The sequence below is a fragment of the Balaenoptera acutorostrata genome, chromosome 18, assembly GCF_949987535.1.
Source record: "Balaenoptera acutorostrata chromosome 18, mBalAcu1.1, whole genome shotgun sequence".
NCBI lineage: Eukaryota > Metazoa > Chordata > Mammalia > Artiodactyla > Balaenopteridae > Balaenoptera > Balaenoptera acutorostrata.
The window spans coordinates 69,662,794-69,684,449 of NC_080081.1; the positions used below are offsets into that span (position 1 = coordinate 69,662,794).

The 21,656-nt window shown below is 33.2% G+C and overlaps 1 protein-coding gene across 6 annotated transcripts in view; it reads right to left on the bottom strand.

Annotated features, from left to right (window-relative positions):
- Positions 1–21,656, bottom strand: part of NBEA (neurobeachin) — a 631,767-nt gene that overhangs the window by 357,299 nt on the left and 252,812 nt on the right. For all 6 annotated transcript variants that reach the window (XM_057532889.1, XM_057532888.1, XM_057532885.1 and 3 more), the window contains exon 33: positions 20,906–21,033. In XM_057532889.1, coding sequence (XP_057388872.1) covers positions 20,906–21,033 — 128 coding nt within the window. The remainder of the gene's footprint in view (positions 1–20,905; positions 21,034–21,656) is intronic.

Consider the following 21,656-nt stretch of genomic DNA (forward strand, 5'->3'; position numbering starts at 1 on the left):
AAAATGTGAAACACTGTTGTAAATTTACTCTTTTTTAATTATGCTTTAGAAACCATGTTTGTGCTAGCCCATCAAAAATGTCATATCAAGGAAAATGTTCCGGCAAATTCTTGGTATTCAATGTCACTTTTTTTTTTTGTCTCCATGTGACTTTCACTTCTCTTTGCACATTCCATGGAAATACCATTTTACATTTACACATACTAAACAACAGATTATAATTTCACAATCACTTGAGACTGATTAAGTTTGGGGTTGGCTGTCTCTTGAGATATTTTCATTTAAATAATTTATTTTAGGAACTATAAGTAAGCCACCACTGTGTCACAGAGATGGCACTGTCTTTGATCTCAAGGAGTGAAAGCCCTGTTATAAAAATAAGGCACATAAATAAACATATGAAGGTGTCCAGGGAGAGTATTATACTGAAGAAATTACAATAAGGCACTATGCCTCCAAATAACTTAAAACAACAATTGTTGAGGTTTTTATTAAAAACTTTCATCCATAGTATTAGACTCAAGTTTCCACTACAGAAGTGATTAACCTGAGTGTCTTGCCCTTTCCTTAACTTCCTGATTTAATCACAACAGCAATGAATAAGGATGAAATAAGGGAAATAAGAGACATTTTCACTATCATAAATCATCTGGATCCCTCAATTCTCTTTGGGTTAAATTTAATTATAGAACGAATTGCTATTCCTATATCACTCCTCTGCAACAACTTTCTTCTATTCTCCCTGTGCTGCTTCAAATTCCAAACGTCTCTATTAAATTCTAAAACTACTAAACTATGTCTGGTTCAAATTTTGACATTACCCAAGAAAGACTCTGATCCTGAATTATTATTAAGAATACTATATATGTCTTAAACATGTATTTCATTTCAAGAAATATTAATAATCAAAAAAAGATAAACAGTTATACAATTAAATCACATAGAGTTGAATAAAATGGCTATACTAATGCCTACTTATTAAAAATAAAACAATAATTTATATTCTATATGATATGGGATCCTCCTTTTAGACACAGTATGTATAAATGAATAATTTGTATAATTATAGTTCCAAACTACCAAAATTCTGACTTTCATTTATTTACATTCTCAAATAAATACATTTAATAATTTTAGGTTCTCAAATGTAACTAAATTTAAATTTAAAATAGCTTTTTAGTGATACACACCTTTTAAGTTCTTTATTTTTGTATTCAGAAAAACACTGGCTCTTTTTCTTTTAAATACTTATATAACGCACAATGGAAATACTATGCATCACTTTTCTTAATACATTCATAAAGTCAAAGATAAAAACTAAGAAAATAATTAGTAAAAGGAAATTATTTGATAAATATTGTGATTAAGGGAAAAAAAGGTTACAGGTTAAGGTAAGCTCAAGTAGAGGTCAGTCAGCTGAACCTCACTTATTTTCAAGAGTACATTAACTTTATCCAAAAAAGTTGCTAACAGCTTATTGTTATTTAAACCTATAAACTTAAATAAAGTTTAAGCTTTATTAAGGCTTAAACTGTTGAAGCACTCAGAGAAAAAAAAAGCTGAACTTTCAGAGAACTCCTTATCTGTGCTCAAAGCAATAAATTCTCCAATTTGACCCAAGCTGAATTTTCTTTACTGAATCCTCCACTTAAAACAAAATATTAAATAGGGATGAATAAGCATTCCAGTTTTATTCATTCTTAAGAATGAAATAAAAAGTTTTTGGAACTTGAAAGAACTCAGAAATTCCTTCATTTTAACAACATTTAAGATACTGCCAAAAGTCACAGAAATTATTGTAAGTATATACTCCAACTAAGCAGTAGTTTATTGCGATTATTTGCCAAGGATTATATAAGCAAAAAAGTATAGATCACTAAATTAACAAGATTATTTTGCCTATACCAGAAAACTCTATATCCAACTCATACCCATCCACAATTTAGAGTCATATTATATGGTTATATACGTACCAGAATACAATCTGATAATGATACCGTAGAGAAGTCAGTATGTGAATTGCTTTGCAATTAAAAAAAAACACTTCAGCATAAAATATTAGACCCACTTATTAAAGTAAATGGTGCTTTTATTTCTTCTAATTCTTCTTGCAATCATAGATCTACTACAAATAACACTTATTTTTTGTTTTAACATCTTTATTGGAGTATAATTGCTTTACAATGGTGTGTTAGTTTCTGCTTTATAACAAAGTGAATCAGCTATAGGTATACATATATCCCCATATCTCCTCCTTCTTGCGTCTCCCTCCCACCCTCCCTATCCCACCCCTCTAAGTGGTCACAAAGCTCATCTCCCTGTGCTATGCAGGAGCTTCCCACTAGTTATCCATTTTACATTTGGTAGTGTATATATGTCCATGCCACTCTCTCACTTCGTCCCAGCTTACCCTTTCCACTCCCTGTGTCCTCAAGTCCATTCTCTACATCTGCGTCTTTATTCCTGTCCTGCCCCTAGGTTCTTCAGAAACTTTTTTTTTTTTTTTGGTTCCATATATATGTGTTAGCATACATTATTTGTTTTTCTCTTTCTGACTTAACTTCACTCTGTATGACAGACTCTAGGTTCATCCACCTCACTACAAATAACTCAATTTCGTTTCTTTTTATGGCTGAGTAATATTCCATTGTATATATGTGCCACATCTTTATTCATTCATCTGTCGATGGACACTTAGGTTGCTTCCCTGTCCTGGCTATTGTAAATAGAGCTGCAATGAACATCGTGGTACATGACTCTTTTTGAATTATGGTTTTCTCAGGGTATATGCCCAGCAGTGGGATTGCTAGGTCATATGGTAGTTGTATTTTTAGTTTTTTAAGGAACCTCCATACTGTTCTCCATAGTGGCTGTATCAATTTACATTCCCACCAACAGTGCAAGAGGGTTCCCTTTTCTCCACACCCTCTCCAGCATTTGTTGTTTGTAGAATTTTTGATGATGGCCATTCTGACTGGTGTGAGGTGATACCTCATTGTAGTTTTGATTTGCATTTCTCTAATGATTAGTGATGTTGAGCATCCTTTCGTGTGTTTGTTGGCAATCTGTATATCTTCTTTGGAGAAATGTCTGTGTAGGTCTTCTGTCCATTTTTGGATTGGGTTGTTTGCTTTTTTGATATTGAGCTGCATGAGCTGCTTGTAAATTTTGGAGATTAATCCTTTGTCAGTTGCTTCGTTGGCAAATATTTTCTCCCATTCTGAGGGTTGTCTTTTGGTCTTGTTCATGGTTTCCTTTGCTGTGCAAAAGCTTTGAAGTTTCATTAGGTCCCATTTGTTTATTTTTGTTTTTATTTCCATTTCTCTAGGAGGTGGGTCAAAAAGGATCTTGCTGTGATTTATGTCATAGAGTGTTCTACCTATGTTTTCCTCTAAGAGTTTTAGAGTGTCTGGCCTTACATTTAGGTCTTTAATCCATTTTGAGTTTATTTTTGTGTATGGTGTTAGGGAGTGTTCTAATTTCATTCTTTTACATGTAGCTGTCAAGTTTTTCCAGCAAACAGTTATTTTTTGAAACAGTATGAACTGGGACATCTACAAAGTGGAATCAAATAAATGGTAATAAAAAATGTCTGACAAAAAGTAAGGAGCTAGTCATTCCCAAGAATTAAAGACATTTAATGATTCAGTTCTAAAAACAGCATTGCATACTTACTGTACGCAGGGCACAGATATGAAACAGATATGTTCCATGTGCTAGAGAATCCTGCATTCTAAGGGAGGACACAACAGATAAACTGATCATTTTAATGTGAAGAAAAGAAGTGTTATCTCAGAACCATTACAGGATATTGACTTGGTAAACAAGATAAATGATGTAATTAAAGTAATTCTTATTGTGATTATAGGAAAATGGTGAAATTAATAACAAAAGGAAACATGTAACCTAAAATAATGAACAGTTATTAATTTCTTGGGAAAAATTGACTTAGAGATCACTCCAAGATCAGCAATCACAAATGATATTTCAACTTGTAAAACAGAATCTGTTTAATTTGATATAAAAAAACTACCTCTATTGACAGAATATAAAACTGCAAGATTTCTCCATATATCAAAACAAATATATTAATAGAAAGCACAACTAACGTGAGAATATTTTCAAGTTTAAATGTTGCAAAGTACAGCTATTGAAATAATCTGTATAATCTTTTTAAGTAACTAGTTTCAAAGTCAAAATAATATTCTTAATAAGAAAGATTATCTTTGGTTGGGTTTAGTATAACTAGAACAACCCTACTGAGTAGAGAGAACAACATTTTTGAGATAGTAACATGTATATCATGAGTCACAGGTCATATTTCCAGAGGGAGAAGGAGGAGAAAATAATCCTTTAGCAGTTAAAACTGGTATCACAAGTCCAAATTTTATCTTTCATGGATTCTATTATGTACAGTAGAGTTTATATTTATTTTATATGCAATCCAGTAAATTCTGTTACTGGATATGAAGCAAAAATAGATTGAAAGCACTGATTCTACATGGAGGCGCAATGTATATAGAAAAGAAAGTAGTGGAAGCAAAGAAGTTACCCAGGAAAATAAACGTTAAAGGAGACATAGGGGGAAAAGCTTAGACCTCTGGTGAAAGTCCACAAAGGTAACCATTTTATGAATGGGCTTAAGAATAGCTAAAATAGAAAAATATTATTACTTGATCAGAATCTCACTATGTATAAAAAATTACACAATCTTGGTTTGCATTATTATACAGTAGAAAAATTAAAGATGGAATCATTATCCCACTGTCCTTTGCAATAATGGGACAAGAAATAATAAGTTTATATTAGTACTACAATTTCTGAGGGACATAATGAAATAGAGTCTATTTGTAGGAAAAATATCAGGATAGTACAAGGTGGGTTCTAGGAAATAGTTACATGAAACCAAAGATGCCCACTTGGCAACTGAGAAGATTTCTGGGGAAAGAGTTACTGCAGAAAGGGCTTATTTCTCTTGTGATCTGGGGTCCACCTAAATTGTAGCAACTCTACCTAATTAAAGGGCATCTGTAATGTGGAAAACTGTGTTTTGATACCTGAGAAGGACAGACTGGAGACTGATGGTCAAGGGTGACATGCCCTGGGCCTGACCTCAATCCTTGAAACTAGAGACAAGGAACAACATATCTGGACAGCAGAGATCATGGACCAGGAAAAAGTCTGCCTGTGTATATTCTCTTTAGTTATGGTGGTGTTTAAAATACAATGCAGGTATTTTTAAATATCTGGATTTTAGTAACAAATCAGTTGGTTCTCACACTTCGTTCTAAAATATTAGGGCTTATCCTGAGCTCTCAGAACTAGGCAATTTTATTAGCATTACAGAATTCTTTAATCTCCATCAAGTTTTTAATTAACTCAAAGAAGATCTAAACTGAAAATCTGAAGACATGGCTTTAGAATACAAACTAAATAGCTGTGTAAACTTAAGCTAAGACATTTGCCTTTCTTGACACTAAAAATCTTCGCTGGTAAACAACAGATTAATGATTTTGAAACTTTTTTTTTTTTTTTAACTACAATCTAAAGTGATACATTTTACATCCAGATCTACTACATATAATTGAAACAAATGTTTCACGGAATAGCACTTCCTCTCACTGTGTGCAGTTACTCTGATCTCTGCTATGCTATGTCATGTCATGCCATTAAAAATATTGTCAGGGCATGCTTTATTGATTATGCCATATCATCAGTGGATCACAAGCTGCAGTCTGAATATCTCTAAAGCTGGCCTGCCTCCTGCATTTACATGGCCCGCAAGCTAAGGAGAGTTTTGACATTTTGAAATGGTTGGGGAAAAAAAAGAAAGAAGAATATTTCACGACACTTGAAACATAAAATATTCAAATGTTGAATATTCAATATTCAAATTTCATAGCCAAGCTCATTCCTTTACATATTGTCTGCAGCTACTTCCTCACTAAAATGGCAAAGTTGAGAAGTTATGACAGAAACTGTATGACTGCAAAGCCTAAAGTATTTGCTTTTGGGCTCCATGTGGAAAAAGTTTGCTGATTCCTACACTAAAGGACCCCTACATTTCTTTCTGGCCTGAATATCCATGATTCTAAGTCCTTCCTTTATGTCTTACTGGGCTAAACTGGGACGAGCGGAGTAGTTGCATGATGGTGAGAAAAATGATATGGAAAAGTATGGGTTCTTGGTAAGTTATATAGGCATCATATTTCTATTTCATTCTGTACTTGAAAACAAGAATGAGAATTAGTAATCCAACAGGCAGTACTTGGTGGTAGTATACAGATTAAAATCATTTACAGCATCTGTCCTGTGAGTTCATAGGGCTTTCACTTGTAGCCTTTAAGTATTTCCTTTTTATAGTGGTCCCAATAAAGGATGGCAGTTGTTTCGCAGGGATTAGTTTTGAACATAAAATGGACGATTATGTTGCACCGCTTTGCTATGTACACGTCAAATTCGCAATGATAAAACAGGTGCTAAGGGGAGAAAAAAAAAGCCAGTGGCTTCTCCTCACTTTTATATACTTTATCTGAGTTGAAATTGTCTTCCAACTGTCTTTTTAAAATCTCTTTTTTTGTTCGCATTAGACCTTTACTGAAACACTAGATTTATTCAATAAAATCTTATTTACTCTTTCTGCCTCCAGACTCTCCTATTTAAACCTTGCTGTATACAATTGACAGACAGTATCTTAATCATATTTTGATTTTCTCTCTCCCTTTTCAAAATTCTTCCATAGATGACTAGGATCTAGTTTCTTTTTCTCCAGAATATATGTATTTGGCAAAGTCAGTGTTTCTGCCTTTCCACAATCTTCAACAGTGGTCATGAACAGATATGCATTCTTCTGGCCCTGGTATCTTCACTTCCCTTACATACCTGGTTTCCCTGCCAGGTTTAAACCTGACTAACATGTACCCAAATTGTGTTTCTGTGTATGCTGTACTGTTATTTTACAAAATCTTGTTTTAGGAATATAGTTGGGAACAAAGCAATATCAGGATAAATATCAGCTTTCTGGGATATAAACAAAACTTGGGAGTATTGTACTGAAATATATTATTTCATGGTCAATATTAAAAATTAGTTTCTATAACCATCATTCGTGAAGTCCTCAGACAACGTTGGAATAAGGTAACCAAGGGATTTTTGCTTTTTGCTTGTTTCAAATTAAATAAATTAAGCCCCTCTCTTTTATCATTCAGACCAATTACTGGAATCTACTTGACTACAGAAAACAATTTCATTTGTTCTACCATCCACTTATCCATCCACAAGTGTGTTTTGGGTACATAGTTAATGCTAGGTACTCTGGCAGGTCCTAGAGCCCTTGTGGAGTGCATGCTTTCCATGAATCTATTAAAACAGAAGGAAAAATAAATAAATAATATTCTCAAGTTTTTAAAGTATGTAATTTAATATTATAAAATTAAAAGAATATTTATAACATATTTCATAATCTAAAACAATCAGAATTCAGTTTAAAAAAAAGGTGGATTTGCCTTAGAGCAACTTAAGGACACAGAGGGCCATCAGCTACTAAATGAACTCAGTATAAATACTGTAAACTAATTATATATTATAACTATATAATGTCCATAAGAATATAAAATGGCTGGAAAATATAACCACTGTAAGTACTCAGCAGTGTATTTTCTCTTTAAAATTTTCCAATTTAGTTTTTCTTTCCCAATTGTTTATTTCTTGAATGTGCATAAACATCTGAGAGGGTGAAATAATAAACGCCTATAGTGATTTCTAGCTTAGTTTCTGGAAGGTCCCATGTAGTTTAGCATACGTATAGACATTATATCTAAATCAGTATGCAGGCAATTTTCACAATATAAAAATAAGTTATTTTCTGCCTCAATATAAACTACATGTGTAGCCTCCAAAAACAGACTTGTTATTCAATATTATATATTTCATAGAATATATAGACCTTTTCTTCATGTTATTAATTGATCTAGAGCATCCATATGTACTGATTTGCCCAGATAATCCAAGCTGATACCAACCTGAGTGTAATTCTAAATATGGGCATTTTCTCTTCTGAAAATGTTCTGGTTTGCATGAAAATTTATATGAATACTTTAACTTTATTAGAACAAAAGAGAAAACTGTTCCCTTCTAAAATTATGTTATGAAATATATGATACAGGTAACTACAATCTATTATTTCGTGAAACAAAAATATTTCCCAAACACCATATCAAGATAGATAATCCATTTCTTTGGGATAAGTTTATCTGCTACTGATGACAAATTCTTCATATTCAGTTATTCCTGTAGTAAGTAGTTTAGATATACCACTTTTAGATGGCCACACATGGTCTACTTTTTTTAAAGCTTCCTTTTTAATCCAAGATACAAAGATCATGTACTACATTTAGTTGTCATAGCTTATTAGTATCCTTTCATCTACAACAGTTCACAGCTTTCTTGTACTTCAAAAACTTCCTAATTTTGGTATCCAGATTGCTTTTCTCCCCCAAAATTTAAAAAAGTTTCCCCATGTTTAAATTCAGGCTACATATTTTGGCCAATAATATTCCATTTCATGGTCTATTCTTGATTTACATGCTGTTATTCATATCTCCTATCTTTGTGAAGAAGATTCATTCCTGTATGCTTTACTTCTAATTTCTCTCCTGGGAGCCTAGGAGATGATGTGTTACCTCTGACTATATTTCTATAGTATACTACAGAACACTTAATATAGTATATTATATATACCAATATACTTGATATACTATATTCAGTAAATTCTTCTGGTAAATAAGGTTTCTCTGACTTTTCATCATTCCTTGATTTTATATTAGGTTGTTGGAATATAGTTCCAGCTCAGCTAGTCAAGAGTATATGATAAGAGTCATCATAATTTTAGTGAATGAAAAACTAATATTGGTTTGAGGACTTTAGTAAAACCATTCTCTTTGATGAATCATGTCTTCTTTGCTTTAATCATCTTTATTGGCTAAAAGGAGATTTCCATATTGAAATACTAAACTGGGCAGTTTGAAATGTTTTATTTATGATGAAAGAGTATGATTTCTCTTTTTAGAGGGTATTGTTTTCATGTTAGAAGTTACCTATGATGGAAAAATCTTTGTTAACATCTACATTTAGTAAACATTTGTGCTACTTTTTGGACAACTTAAATTCTACTAATTTGTAAGCAAAAAGTAATCTGGAAAAGATGCTCAGCAATTAGGGCAATACAAAAAGAGCTATGCTTTTGAACACAGAATCAACTAAAACTGAATGAGAACACCCTTGAAGATAAATTGTAAATTTAACAGATGCAGAAAATTCCATTTACATTTCCCTCAACTCACATCTATTCCTATTCTATAAATTATTCTTCTAAGTTCAGAAGTGTCCCCGTTCCCTTCCAAAGTGAATTTCTATATTTGGTCTGAGCCCTTCTTGATTCATGATGTCCTTTCTGCACTATTTCTCTTATTCCTATCAAGCATCTTTATTTTTACATCTCCAATGTGTTTTTTTTCCCCCTCTGTCTCCTAACAGGCATAGATTTCTCCTCCATGAATAAAATTGTCAATACTCACTTGAACGTCTATCAATTTTACTCTCGTTTCACTGTCAAATTTTTCCAACAAGTGGTCTATGTCTAGTCATTTTTTTCCCCAAAATTTTCGCCTTTGGCAATCCAGTATCTGTTTCCACTATTCTTCTGAAATGTCTCCAAGGTAACCAAAGGATACTTTTCATGAAATCAAGTGGTCTGGTTTTAGTCTTCCTCCTCTTGACTTCTGCATAATATTTTCCACTTTCATGTAGTTAGAATAAATTTTCAGCCCTCATTTTTAACACCTAAGTTATTTTTCTATTTTAATTCAACTTTATAGAAAGACAGTTTACATAAAATGCAATTTGACAATTCTGAATGTAACACTTCTTTGAGTAAGGACAAATTTATACATCTATTTAGCCTCCAGTACAATCTGCTCCCCGCAAAAGTTCCTTTGTGCCTATTCCTACTCAGTCTCCTCTGCATCCCTAACCCCAGACAACCACTGCATTCTACACGAAAGATTTCTTCTGCGCCAGTGTTGTGTAAAAATGAAATCATACGATATGAACTCGTTTAAGCCAGGCTTCTCTTCCACGATGTTTCTGAAATTCATGCATTTTGCTATGAGTATCAGTAGTTTTACTTTTTTTAAAAAAATTTCTGAGCAGTAATCTATCATATGGACATACAAGCATTTGTTTATCCATTTTTTAATGAATATAGTTTTTCTATTTCTATTTATTATGAATTTTTGTATGAAAATTTATATCTTTACGTGGACTTATGTGTGTTTTACTTGAATAATAACTGTAGTGGAATTCCTGGGTCAAATTTTACGTGACTCTTTTTTTTTTTTTTACGTGACTCTTGATAAAACATTGCCAAACTGTTTTTCAAAGTTGTACCCTTTTATATTCTGAACCAGCAATGCATGAGATCCTTAGGATTTTCTACATACGTGATAATTTCAACTGCAATTAAAAATAGTTTTACTTCCACCTCTCCCATCTGTATGTCTATTATTTTTACTCCTTGCCTTACTGTACTACTTAGATCATACAGTAAAATGTTGAGTTAAAGTGGTGAGAGGCAAAACCTTCCCTTATTCCCAATTTCATTTGTTTTTTCAGTAAGTATAACATTAGTTTCAGTTTTTCATAGATACCAATTTTAGGTTAGGTTTGTTCCCTTTGGGACCTATTTTTCTCAGAGATTTTATCATGAATGGGTATTGAATTTTAATAAATGCTTTTCCTGCATCAATTAAAAATGAAAAAAATATTTCATATATACCCCTATATTAACTATTTCTTACATTCCTTTGTGTGTATCTAAGTTTCCAACTGGTATCATTAACCTTCTGCTTGAAAAATTTACTCATTGCTGTGTTGGCAATGAATTTTACCATCTTTTGTTGTGTGAAAAAGTCTTTATTTCTCCTTCATTTTTGAGGAATATTTTCACTGGACAAAGAATTTCAGGTTGGAAGTCTTTTCTATCAACACTTGAAAGATGTTCCATTATTTTCTGGTTTGCAATAATTTCTGAGTAAATGTTGATGATAATTTTATTTTTGTAACTCATGTTTTTTTCCTGACAGTGATTTCAAAATTTTAATTTTAAATTATTATAGGTTAAAATTGACTTTTTTACTTTGCGTGTAAATTTCTATGAGATTTAATACATGTATTGATCCATGTATCACCATCATCCCAAGAAATCCTTTGAAATATTCCTTTACAGTGATACCCTTTCCCACACATAAACCCTGACTACCACTGATCTGTTTTGAGAATGTTCAAAACATAAAAATAAAAAGGAAGCATAACGTACACAACCCTTGGGATGAGTTTTTCTTCCACACAATAATTTTGATGAGATTCATCCAAGCAGTAAGGTTTATCAGTAGTTTGTTCCTTTTTTCTTCTGTTTGAATGCACCATAGTCCCTTTATTCTTTTACTCACTGAAAAACATTTGAATTTCTCCAGCTTCTGGCTATCACAAATAAAGCTGCTATGAACATTCATGTATAGGTTTCTATGTGAAGGTAAGTTTTCATTTTCTCTAGGGAAAATTTCAAGGAATGGAATTACTGGGTCATATGATAAGTGACTGTTTAACTTAATAAGAAACTTCCAAACCATCTTCCTCAGTGACTGTCATTTTGCATTCTCAAAGCCATGGATGAGAGTGCCAGTTGCTCCAAATTCTCCCCAGCACTTGGTATTGGGTGGGCCAAAAACTGCCTTCAGTTTTTTAAGTAAAATGACATATTTTTCATTTTCACCAAGAACTTTATTGAATAACATATTCACCCTTTTGTTCCACTACCTTCTGCCATTTTTCAGGCAACTTCATAATTCCATCTTCCCAAAACTTTTTATCTTTTTAAGCAAAGAACTGTTCCATGTGCCTTTTACAGTCTTCCAGGGAACTGAAATTTTTTCCATTAAGAGAATTTTGTAAAGACCGAGATAAATAGAAATCTGAAGGTGCAATGTCTGGTGAATGCGGTGGATGAATCAGAATTTCCCAGCCAAGCTATAACAGTTTTTGCCTGGTCATCAGAGAAACACATGGTCTTGCATTATCCTGATGGAAGATTATACGTTTTCTTTTGACTATTTCTGGACGCTTTTCATTGAGTGCCGCTTTCAGTTAGTCGAATTGGGAGCAGGACTTGGAATTAATCGTTTGGTTTTTCGGAAGGAGCTCGTAATAGAGGACTCCCTTCCAATCCCACCATATACACAACATCACCTTCTTTGGATGAGGACCAGCATTTGGTGTGGTTGGTGGTGGTTCATTTCGCTTGCCCCACGATCTCTTCCATTCCACATTGTTGTACAGTATCCACTTTTCATCGCCCTTCACAATTTGTTTTAAAAACGGAATGTTTTCATTACGTTTCAGTAGAGAATCGCATGCGAAAATGTGGTCAAGAAGGTTTTTTTCGCTTAACTTACGTGGAACCCAAACATCAAAGCAATTCACATAACCAAGCTGGTGCAAATGATTTTCAACGCTTGATTTGGATATTTTGAGTATGTCGGCTATCTCCCGCGTGGTATAACGTTGATTGTTCTCAGTTACTGTTTCGATTTGATAGCTATCAACTTCAACTGGTCTACCCGACCGTGGAGCATCGTCCAGTGAGAAATCTCTAGCAGGGAACTTTGCAAACCACCTCTGACATCTTCGAACAGTCACAGCACCTTCTCTATACACTGCATAAATCTTTTTGTGCATTTCAGTTGTGTTTTTACCTTTCTTGAAATAATAAAGCATAATATGCCAAATATACTGCTTTTTTTCTTCCATCTTCAATGTTAAAATGGCTACCCAAAAATTCACCAATTTTGATAGGTCTCTTTTTAAATGCACGCTGATATGACAGCTGCCACATACAATCTAACAAAATTGTTTCGAATTAAGTTAAAGACAACTAAGTGCTACTAGAGCCATCTTACGGAAGAAAACGAATGAACCTTTTGGCCCACGCAATATTATCAGTATTTTTTACTTTAGTCATTCTCATATGTTTGTAGTGTTGTGTCATCCTGGTTTTAATTTGCATTTACCTTCTGATAATGTCGACTATCTTTTTATGAACTTATTTGGCATCCTAATGTGATCTTTTGTGAAGTATCTGTTCAAGACATTTTTAAATGAGTTGTTGGTTTGCTTAATGTTGATGACTACTTTTTGAAATTTTCTCTTGAAACCTGGTTTTGAACAGTTTAATTATGATGTTCCATGGAATTATTTTCTTTGTGTCCATCCCACTTGAGGTTAGTTGAATTTCTTGGATCTTAGGATTAATAGTTTTCAAATTATTTGGCTATCATTTCTTCAAAAATATATACACATACACACATATATCGTCTCAACCTCCTTCATCTTGAACTCCAATTCCATGTATGTTAAACTGCTTGATTTATCTCATAGTCTCCTGTGGCTTTGTTCCCTTTTTATTTATTCAGTCTTTTGTTTTCCTACTTCAGTTTGTAAAGCTACCATTCTATATACTTCTAGTTCACTTTTATTGCCTTAATCGGTGTATAATAAGCAGTAAATCCATCAAATGAATTTTCCAGTTTAGTTACACTTGGAGGGCAAGTCCACTCCCTATATTCAACCTAGATTACTAAAGAAACGTTAATCTTATAATATAACCCAAAGACTCTTTGTTATTGCATGGGTTTTAATTTGATCTTCCCATTTTTGAAAGCATAGAGAAGCAAAACAGGAACATATGCATTTAAAGTAAAATCCTTAAACATGTACAGTATATACTGTGTAACAGATACTCAAAGATATTCTGATCTTCATGTTAGATTATAATTTTTATATGAAGGTAATCTGGTTGTCACAGTTTGTAAAGCACAGACTGTCAATGTTGAGTCAAGTGATACAGCTAATCAGTCAGACATCCCTTTTCCCCTTTGTTGATTTGTATGAAAAACTCCATTTTGAAGATGTCATAATCTAAGTATGATAATCTGATTGTCTTTCACTTATAAGTTAATTTGTATTTTTATCTAGATGCCTAAAATGTTTTTTCTTTTGCTCTGAGGTCCATTAATTTTACTAGAATGTGTCTCAATGTTGGTCAGCTTGGTAATTTTTCGGATATTCATTGTGCCTTTTAAATAATATATTTTTAAAAATTCTAGCTATTTAATTCTAAGAGTTTCTTTGAACTACTGATCCTATTATTTTTCTGTTCTTTGCTTTGGTTTTCTATTTTGGAAACTCATATGAATGTTGAATATTCTAAACTTGCCCCTTTCACTCTCATCCTTTCTCGTCTCTTTAAGTCATTATTTTTCTGATAATTTTAATTCTCCTTTTTTTACCTTATATTACTCTTATAGCCTTATCTGTTGAGTTTATTTACTTCTTTATTTCTTCTAATCTAGACTTCATTTCTAAAATTATTTTTCCCTTTATTTCCAATTCTTTCGTAAGTCCTATCGATACATTTGTGAGGTTCTCTACATTCTGATATAAATTATTTCATATCCTGTATTATTTCCTAATGTCCTTTAGCTTATTTAAAAATTTTTCATCTTTTTTTCTGGCATGCTTTCACAGTTTGAGGGGATGTTTTTCTACTTACTCTCATTTTTCTTATTGTAAAATATGGGATTTTGATCCTTTTTGTTGGTTATTATTTTATGTGAAATTAGTTTACCTGATCATTTTTAGATAGGTTTTTTTCCTCTTCAGGTTCTAGAGATCCCTCTTCTGTTTGTTTTTATGTAGTTTTAAAAATATGACAGCTTATTTTCTGAGATCTATTAGCTCTGTTTGTCTGTCCCAGTTTTATGTGGACTCTCTCTTTGTCTCTCTTGCTCTCTGCTGCTCAATTTGGATTCTATTCATAGTAGTTTCTCCTCACTGTGGGACTTTGTCCTCAAAGAGAACTCTAGTTGATTAATTTCTCATGGAGCTTAGATGCTCTAGACCCTTCTAGCCATACCAGGGAACCCTTGCACTCATCTGCTGTAGTGTGTAAAAGCCCTCCCTGTTTTAGCTGATGTTTTCAAATTGACCCTCTGGGTTTTCCAGTCTGTAGTTGTAGACCATGTTCCTCAGATGTTCTCCTGCTTTCCACAACCTTGTACCATGCATCTGCTGATACCATGTATATCTCATAGCTATAGCTGGGTTGTCCTCACCCAGTCATATTTTGGGGTTCAATGGAATACACCGTCATCTAGTTTTGTTGTAAATATATATTTGTTATTGTAGTTATTGTTTCACCATCTGCTGTTCTGTTTTTCATGGAGGAATTCAGGGATAATTAAAAACTATGTCCCCATTGCCACCTACCCTGAATTTGTCATGTACTCTTTTTGTATTATTGCAATTTTAAAATGATAACTTCTGAAATTACATTTTAATCCATAAGTTTTGAATTAAAATAAACATACTTAAGTTTTTCTAATTATGTGGCCATATTGTTACTATGAATAATCCAAGGGTGATATAAGCTCTTTTTTTTAATATATATATATATATTTATTTATTTATTTATTTATTTATTTATTTATTTATTTATTTATTTATTTTTGGCTGCATTGGGTCTTCGTTGCTGCGCACAGGCATTCTCTAGTTGCGGCGAGCGGGGGCTACTCTTCGTCGCGGTGTGCAGGCTTCTCATTGCGGTGGCTTGGCTTCTCACGGAGCACAGGCTCCAGGTGCACAGGCTTCAGCAGTTGTGGCACATGGACTCAGTAGTTGTGGCACATGGGCTTAGCTGCTCTGCAGCATGTGGGATCTTCTTGGAGCAGGGCTCGAACCCATGTCCCCTGCATTGGCAGGCAGATTCTTAACCACTGTGCCACCAGTGAAGCCCAATATAAGCTCTTGACTAGGCTCATTCCTTTTATAATAACATTTCAGTCATGTTCTCTTTTGGTGGAAGTGGAAATTTTATGCTATATTTACATACTTAAAAATGCTAGTCTTGGAAACTATAAATACTCTTGACTATTATATGATTTTAATAAAAATATTTATTAATGTCACTAAAAGTATAGTAGATACTTTAGTGACATTTCCCACGCTTATAACAGGGATAGACACTTAACCCAAGGTTGAGCCATTCAGATTCTCTTGTGATTGATAGGTAGTGACTACAGTCATATGATAAAAGAAGTTTACATCCAAGCAGATTTGGAATCAAGTATGGGGTGCCATGCTGGCCCATGTTCTGATGACTAAGAAAGTGAAGCTAGTCTGGGACAGAAGTGAAAAATTTGAGCTGATACACAGAGAGAAGCAAAGATAGGAGGATGTGAAGTTGCCTTGAGAGGTAAAAGGAGTAGCCCTTGTTACTGACTCTCCTTTCCCATTTCCAGGCTGCCTCAAGTCTATCTGTATTTCATTTCCTGACTTTGAGACTATCTGCTGTATCCCCATGATAATTAAGTTATCTCTAATGTTCTTGTGAGTTCTCAACCAAACATAAGTAATGCTCATGGAATATAGCAGTGATATTCAGGGCCACTCTGTGCAGTGGTGGAACAAGGTAAAGGGCACTAAGGCTAAGACACACACACAAGGCCCTCACCCCCAACACACACACACAAACATCTTCTCTTCTAATTAACTTGGGTCTGCTTCTTTATTACTATTGCAACTCTAGGCCCATGGTATTTCCAAGACCTCCTGAATAACAATTATCAAGATCTAACGTCAGCACTCGATCTACAACGGGACCTTCTTCCTCAAATCTGAACTCTAAAATAGGCTCCTCTCAACTCTTTAAGAGAAGCCCAATGGTTCCTCTGAAGTGCATCCTCCATTGCTGCTTAAGCCAAATAAATAAAGCAATTTTGTTTTGTTTTGTTTTGTTTTAAATTAATGATAATGATCATTTAATTCAAAAAGATGAGAGGGACTGGTGGGTGATGATTACATACAACCTCTATAAATTGACAAGGATTAAAACAATGGCGTACTCATGCAATAATAGAGCAGTGAAACAGATTTAAAAGTTCGGTAACCAACCCATTAGTATAACTATAACAATTTTGGACCAAAGGTTGTTTTGCCATCTTAAGCTGGTAGATTTTGATACTTGCATTATATACTCTAATTTGTACACATTAGTTTGCACATTAAAAAGCTAGAATTTTCTTAGAGAAAGTTCACTAAGCTCCCCAAAACTATCATCTTAAAAAATACTAATTATTGCCAAGGGGAAGACAAACACACACACACACAACACCCCAAAAGCTGTGCAAAAATAGCTACTGTTAATGAGTGAACTTAAAAGGTATGAACAACACTGATTACTATAGAATCATACAATAATAAATTTAATACAGGTTGACTAATAAAAGTGATAGACAAATTAAGAAAAGGAAAGGACGTTATTTTAGTATGTGTTTTAAAGGACACAGACAGTATAAACTACCAATAATTAATTATTCTATAAGAAAAGAGTTAAATGGATACACATGTGAATTAAGAAAAACTGAATATAAAACAACAAATAAAGATTCAATTCAAACATATTTTATGATTACTTGAAATTAGGAGTAATTGTCTTCTCTTTTCATAAGACATTAAAATATCTTCAGTTACCTAAATCCAGTTTTGTTCCTACCATACCTAAACATATGATGAAATCAAAAGCATTGAGATTTATTCATCAGAAGCACTATCTTTGAACAGAAATATTCAATAACTAAAGATATTTTTATCATGTTACTCTCCTGAGTTCTTCACAATAGTTTGACAGTTTTTCTTCTCAGAGGAGAGGAATAGTGTATCAAATTATGGAAAGAAGGGAAATGGAGGAGAGGGAAAAAGAAAGAATGATCAAGAGTACATGTTCAAGAATGAGAACATGACAGGATATATATTTCCATAGTCTGGGGCAGAGAGCAAGAATGGACCTTGGGTGAGTATAGGATCCAAGGCATCTTGGATCCTTGGGTGTGGATGATTGATCAATATTAGGAATTCTCACCACAGAACACAAAAGTTTTATCTACCTTCCCTTATTTTCAAAACTTACCTCTACCAAACATTATCAGTAACACAAATAATGTTGTATTCAAGTACAAGGAAAAAAATACTCAATATTATATACCAGAATCTAAGTTAGGCAATGTTAATAAAACCAATAAAATACTTCCTATTTACAAGTGAAAAATAATTTTATTAATACTGTATAAATAAAATGACACAGGAGCACAGAAGAGAAGGCATTAATTTGGCATAAGGAAACTGAAGTAGAACTCAAAGGATGAGAATAATTTGGGGAAAGAAAAAAAGGAAAAAGATCCAACACAGAAGGAAGGGTTGTACAAAAACAAAGCAATGTGACAATGTGTTAACTTATTGAATGTTAAAGGAATGTCTTCTATAGCAAGAGGACAGAGACTAGTTGAGTCTGAAAAGGAAGGTTATGACTAAATGGTGAGGATACCTAATGTTCTGGAATACAGCAGAGGATTCTAGATTTTTTGATTGTATGGTCTAGCAGAAATTTGGAGGACCATATCTTAAGGTTGTCAACTTTCTATTTTGCCAAGTAATGGCATTTAAAAAACAAAACTCAAAACTTAAAAATCTACCATTTGCTATCATCATTTTATTAAGAAAAATCATTTTAACACAAAAGAAGAGTATGAACATTACACCAACATAGTTTTGAAAATAGGATATTTAATTAAATTCTTTGGATCCAGAAAAGTGAAAAAATAAAATTATATTCTACCAAGGGAACACAAAGTGAATTCTTAATATATAACTTGGTCTAATGTTTCCTTTTTAGCACAGTCACCTTTATAAAAATCCAAGAGGATTATTCTTAATGCTGCTTCAACTCAATTCAGAGTATTTGAGGTAAACTTAGGGAAGCCCAAGAAAAATAGCTCTCAATTACAGGCTATTTCTCCTACCTTTTCTCTGCAGTGCTGGGAAGAAATAAGAAACAGTCCAGATGTCTGGCCATGGAAAATTCTGGAAAGGGGGCTACATATATGGGGTTCTGACTGACCAACATAGAGCAGTTAAAAAGTCATCTGACAGTAATTCCTTAGACCTCAAAATTGTCACAAACTGTCATTTAGGAACCAATAATGTAAGTTTTATAACTTCAAATAATTCCTTCTTTGCTTTGGCTGCTGGAAAACAGTGCTGAATTTGCATCCCAATTCTAATAACAGTACAGGATCCATTACTAACACTACTATGTTACTAACTTTATTCCATGTTTAGTTTTGCATGTATTTGTTCACTATGAATTTCTTTGGTAAATCTGTCAATTAATTTCTGGAAAAGATATACATAAATACTGAAAAAATTAAAAGACTTTTAGGGAATGAGGAAACATTTGAGATTTAATTTTTTAATGATGTTTATTGAATTTTTTTTCTTATTATAAAGGTAACACATGTTATAGGGTCATTACACTATTCTCTTGACCTAGGACACTCTTCTAGTAAGCTGTATGGCTCACCTCCTTTAAGTCTTTGCTGAGATGTAACTTTACTACTGGCTTATTTAAAATTAATCACCTCTTTAAAACTGCAACCTAACCCTGACATTTCTATAATCCCAATCCCCTGTGCTGTACTTAACCTTTTACATAACACTTACCACCTCATATGCTATGTAATTTAATTACTTATTTTGCTCAGTATTTATTTATGTTCTCTCTTTGATAGAATATAAGGTGCCCAAGACAGGGATCTTTGTTATTTACTAATATATTCCAAGTATCTAATAGCATTTGGCCTAGAGCAAGAACACTGTATTAAGCAAAAAATGAATAGCTCACCATGTGTCACTATTCAAAGAGCTTTATATGCATTATATAATTTAATCCTTACAAGAACCCTGGGAGGGAGGTGTTATCATTGACTACATCTTATAGAAAGCAACTAAGCTACAAAATGGCTAAGTAACTCACAAAGGTCATACAGCTAAGAAAGCAGTGAAACAAGGGTTTAAATTCAGGTTATTAACTATTATTGTTTCCCCTAATAGAAACAGATTGTGTAAAAGCAGTTGAGACAATGACAGAACAGGTAAGGAAAACTTCCACAGTAAATAGGAAGTAAAAAGCAAATATATGTGTGTGTGTGTGTGTGTGAGTGTGTGTATGTTTGCAAATATATAAACATATATATAAATATATATACCTGCTAAATTCAAGAAATAGTACCTAAAGCCATTATTCACATACAGGATCATCTAGATATTGATTACCTCTTTCTGAAGCTCATGAACATTTATAAAACAAAACTTCTGTTTGAAGAAGTAAGGCTTCAGACACCCATATTTTTCAAAGCTCCTAATACAGATGCATATATTAAATCTTCCCAACAGTGTATTTACCTTCTTTGCCTTCTCACTCCATTTAAGCTGCTGATGAGTAGATAACAGCTTCATCAATTCCCAGTTAAGTATTTCTTTACATTTTCTCAGTTAAGGATTCTCAAATTACACATGGTATGTGTGAATAAGAAAAGTCACTTGAAGCACCACTTTAAGAGTTAGAAGGGGATTTTAGAGATCATTGCTTAGTAAACATGCCACGCTAATGAAGGGTATACAGCAGCCCTAATAGATTGGGATTATAAGGGCCAGAGCCTCCCATTCCAACATTTTTTCAAAGTTCTTCATTCTGTTATTAGCACTGACTGTGCAAACATGCTACTTTTTTTTTAATGAATAAGGAGAAAGCATACATGAATATCTTACTAGAATTTATGGAAGCGATGTCTTTATATTCTTCTGTCAATAAATATTCCTCTAGTAGCACAAGTTATGCCATGATTAATAGATACATTATAGGAAACTAAAATAATTAGAATAGAGAGAGAAATCATACCTTCTATCAATAGCTCTTGTCCATGACTGCCAAGAAGTGTACGAGATAGGAATGGGGCAAAGTCTACAAAAATTTCACGAAGAAGAGGAGCAACTTTTTCTAAAGCTCTTTCAAGTTTTGCAGTGATGCTGTTGAAATTAAGACATAAAGACTAGTAAATATGGTTCAATATAAAAAGTCAAATAAACTTTACTTCTAAATTAAAACCTTTAAAATTATAAAAGTCCAATTCTAACCCACTGAATAATAACAGCTTCATGTAGAAGGGACACTGTAGAGTTTCACATCAGTCATAAGGCTACTCAAGACTGTTGCTAAATCAGAATGATTATACTGTGAAAAGGAATCAGGATCCTGTCACCCACAAGGGCCACAGATTCTGTCCATAACTCTAGGAGCTTCAAGAAAAGAAGCTCCTGTATGGCTTCTTTGTCTATCCTTCTTTCCACCAAAGAAAACTGTTTCGAATACCTACTACACGGGTCACTGTGAAAGTTACAAAGAATGAGCTCTTGTTCTCAAGAGTTCCCTGAAAATTTCCTGAAAAGCAGGACAAATAAGAGGATAACTGAATTCAGTATGATACAGTTGAATTGCTTTGCCAAAGTAGGCATTTTCTTTTTCATAAGCCCACTTACTTTTTATTTACCATTGTATCATTCATTATTTATATTGCTATTAAATTTCAAGTTATATGACTTTATATAAGCACTATCTGACATTCTTGAAAGTACCTTGAGCAAAATGTGTA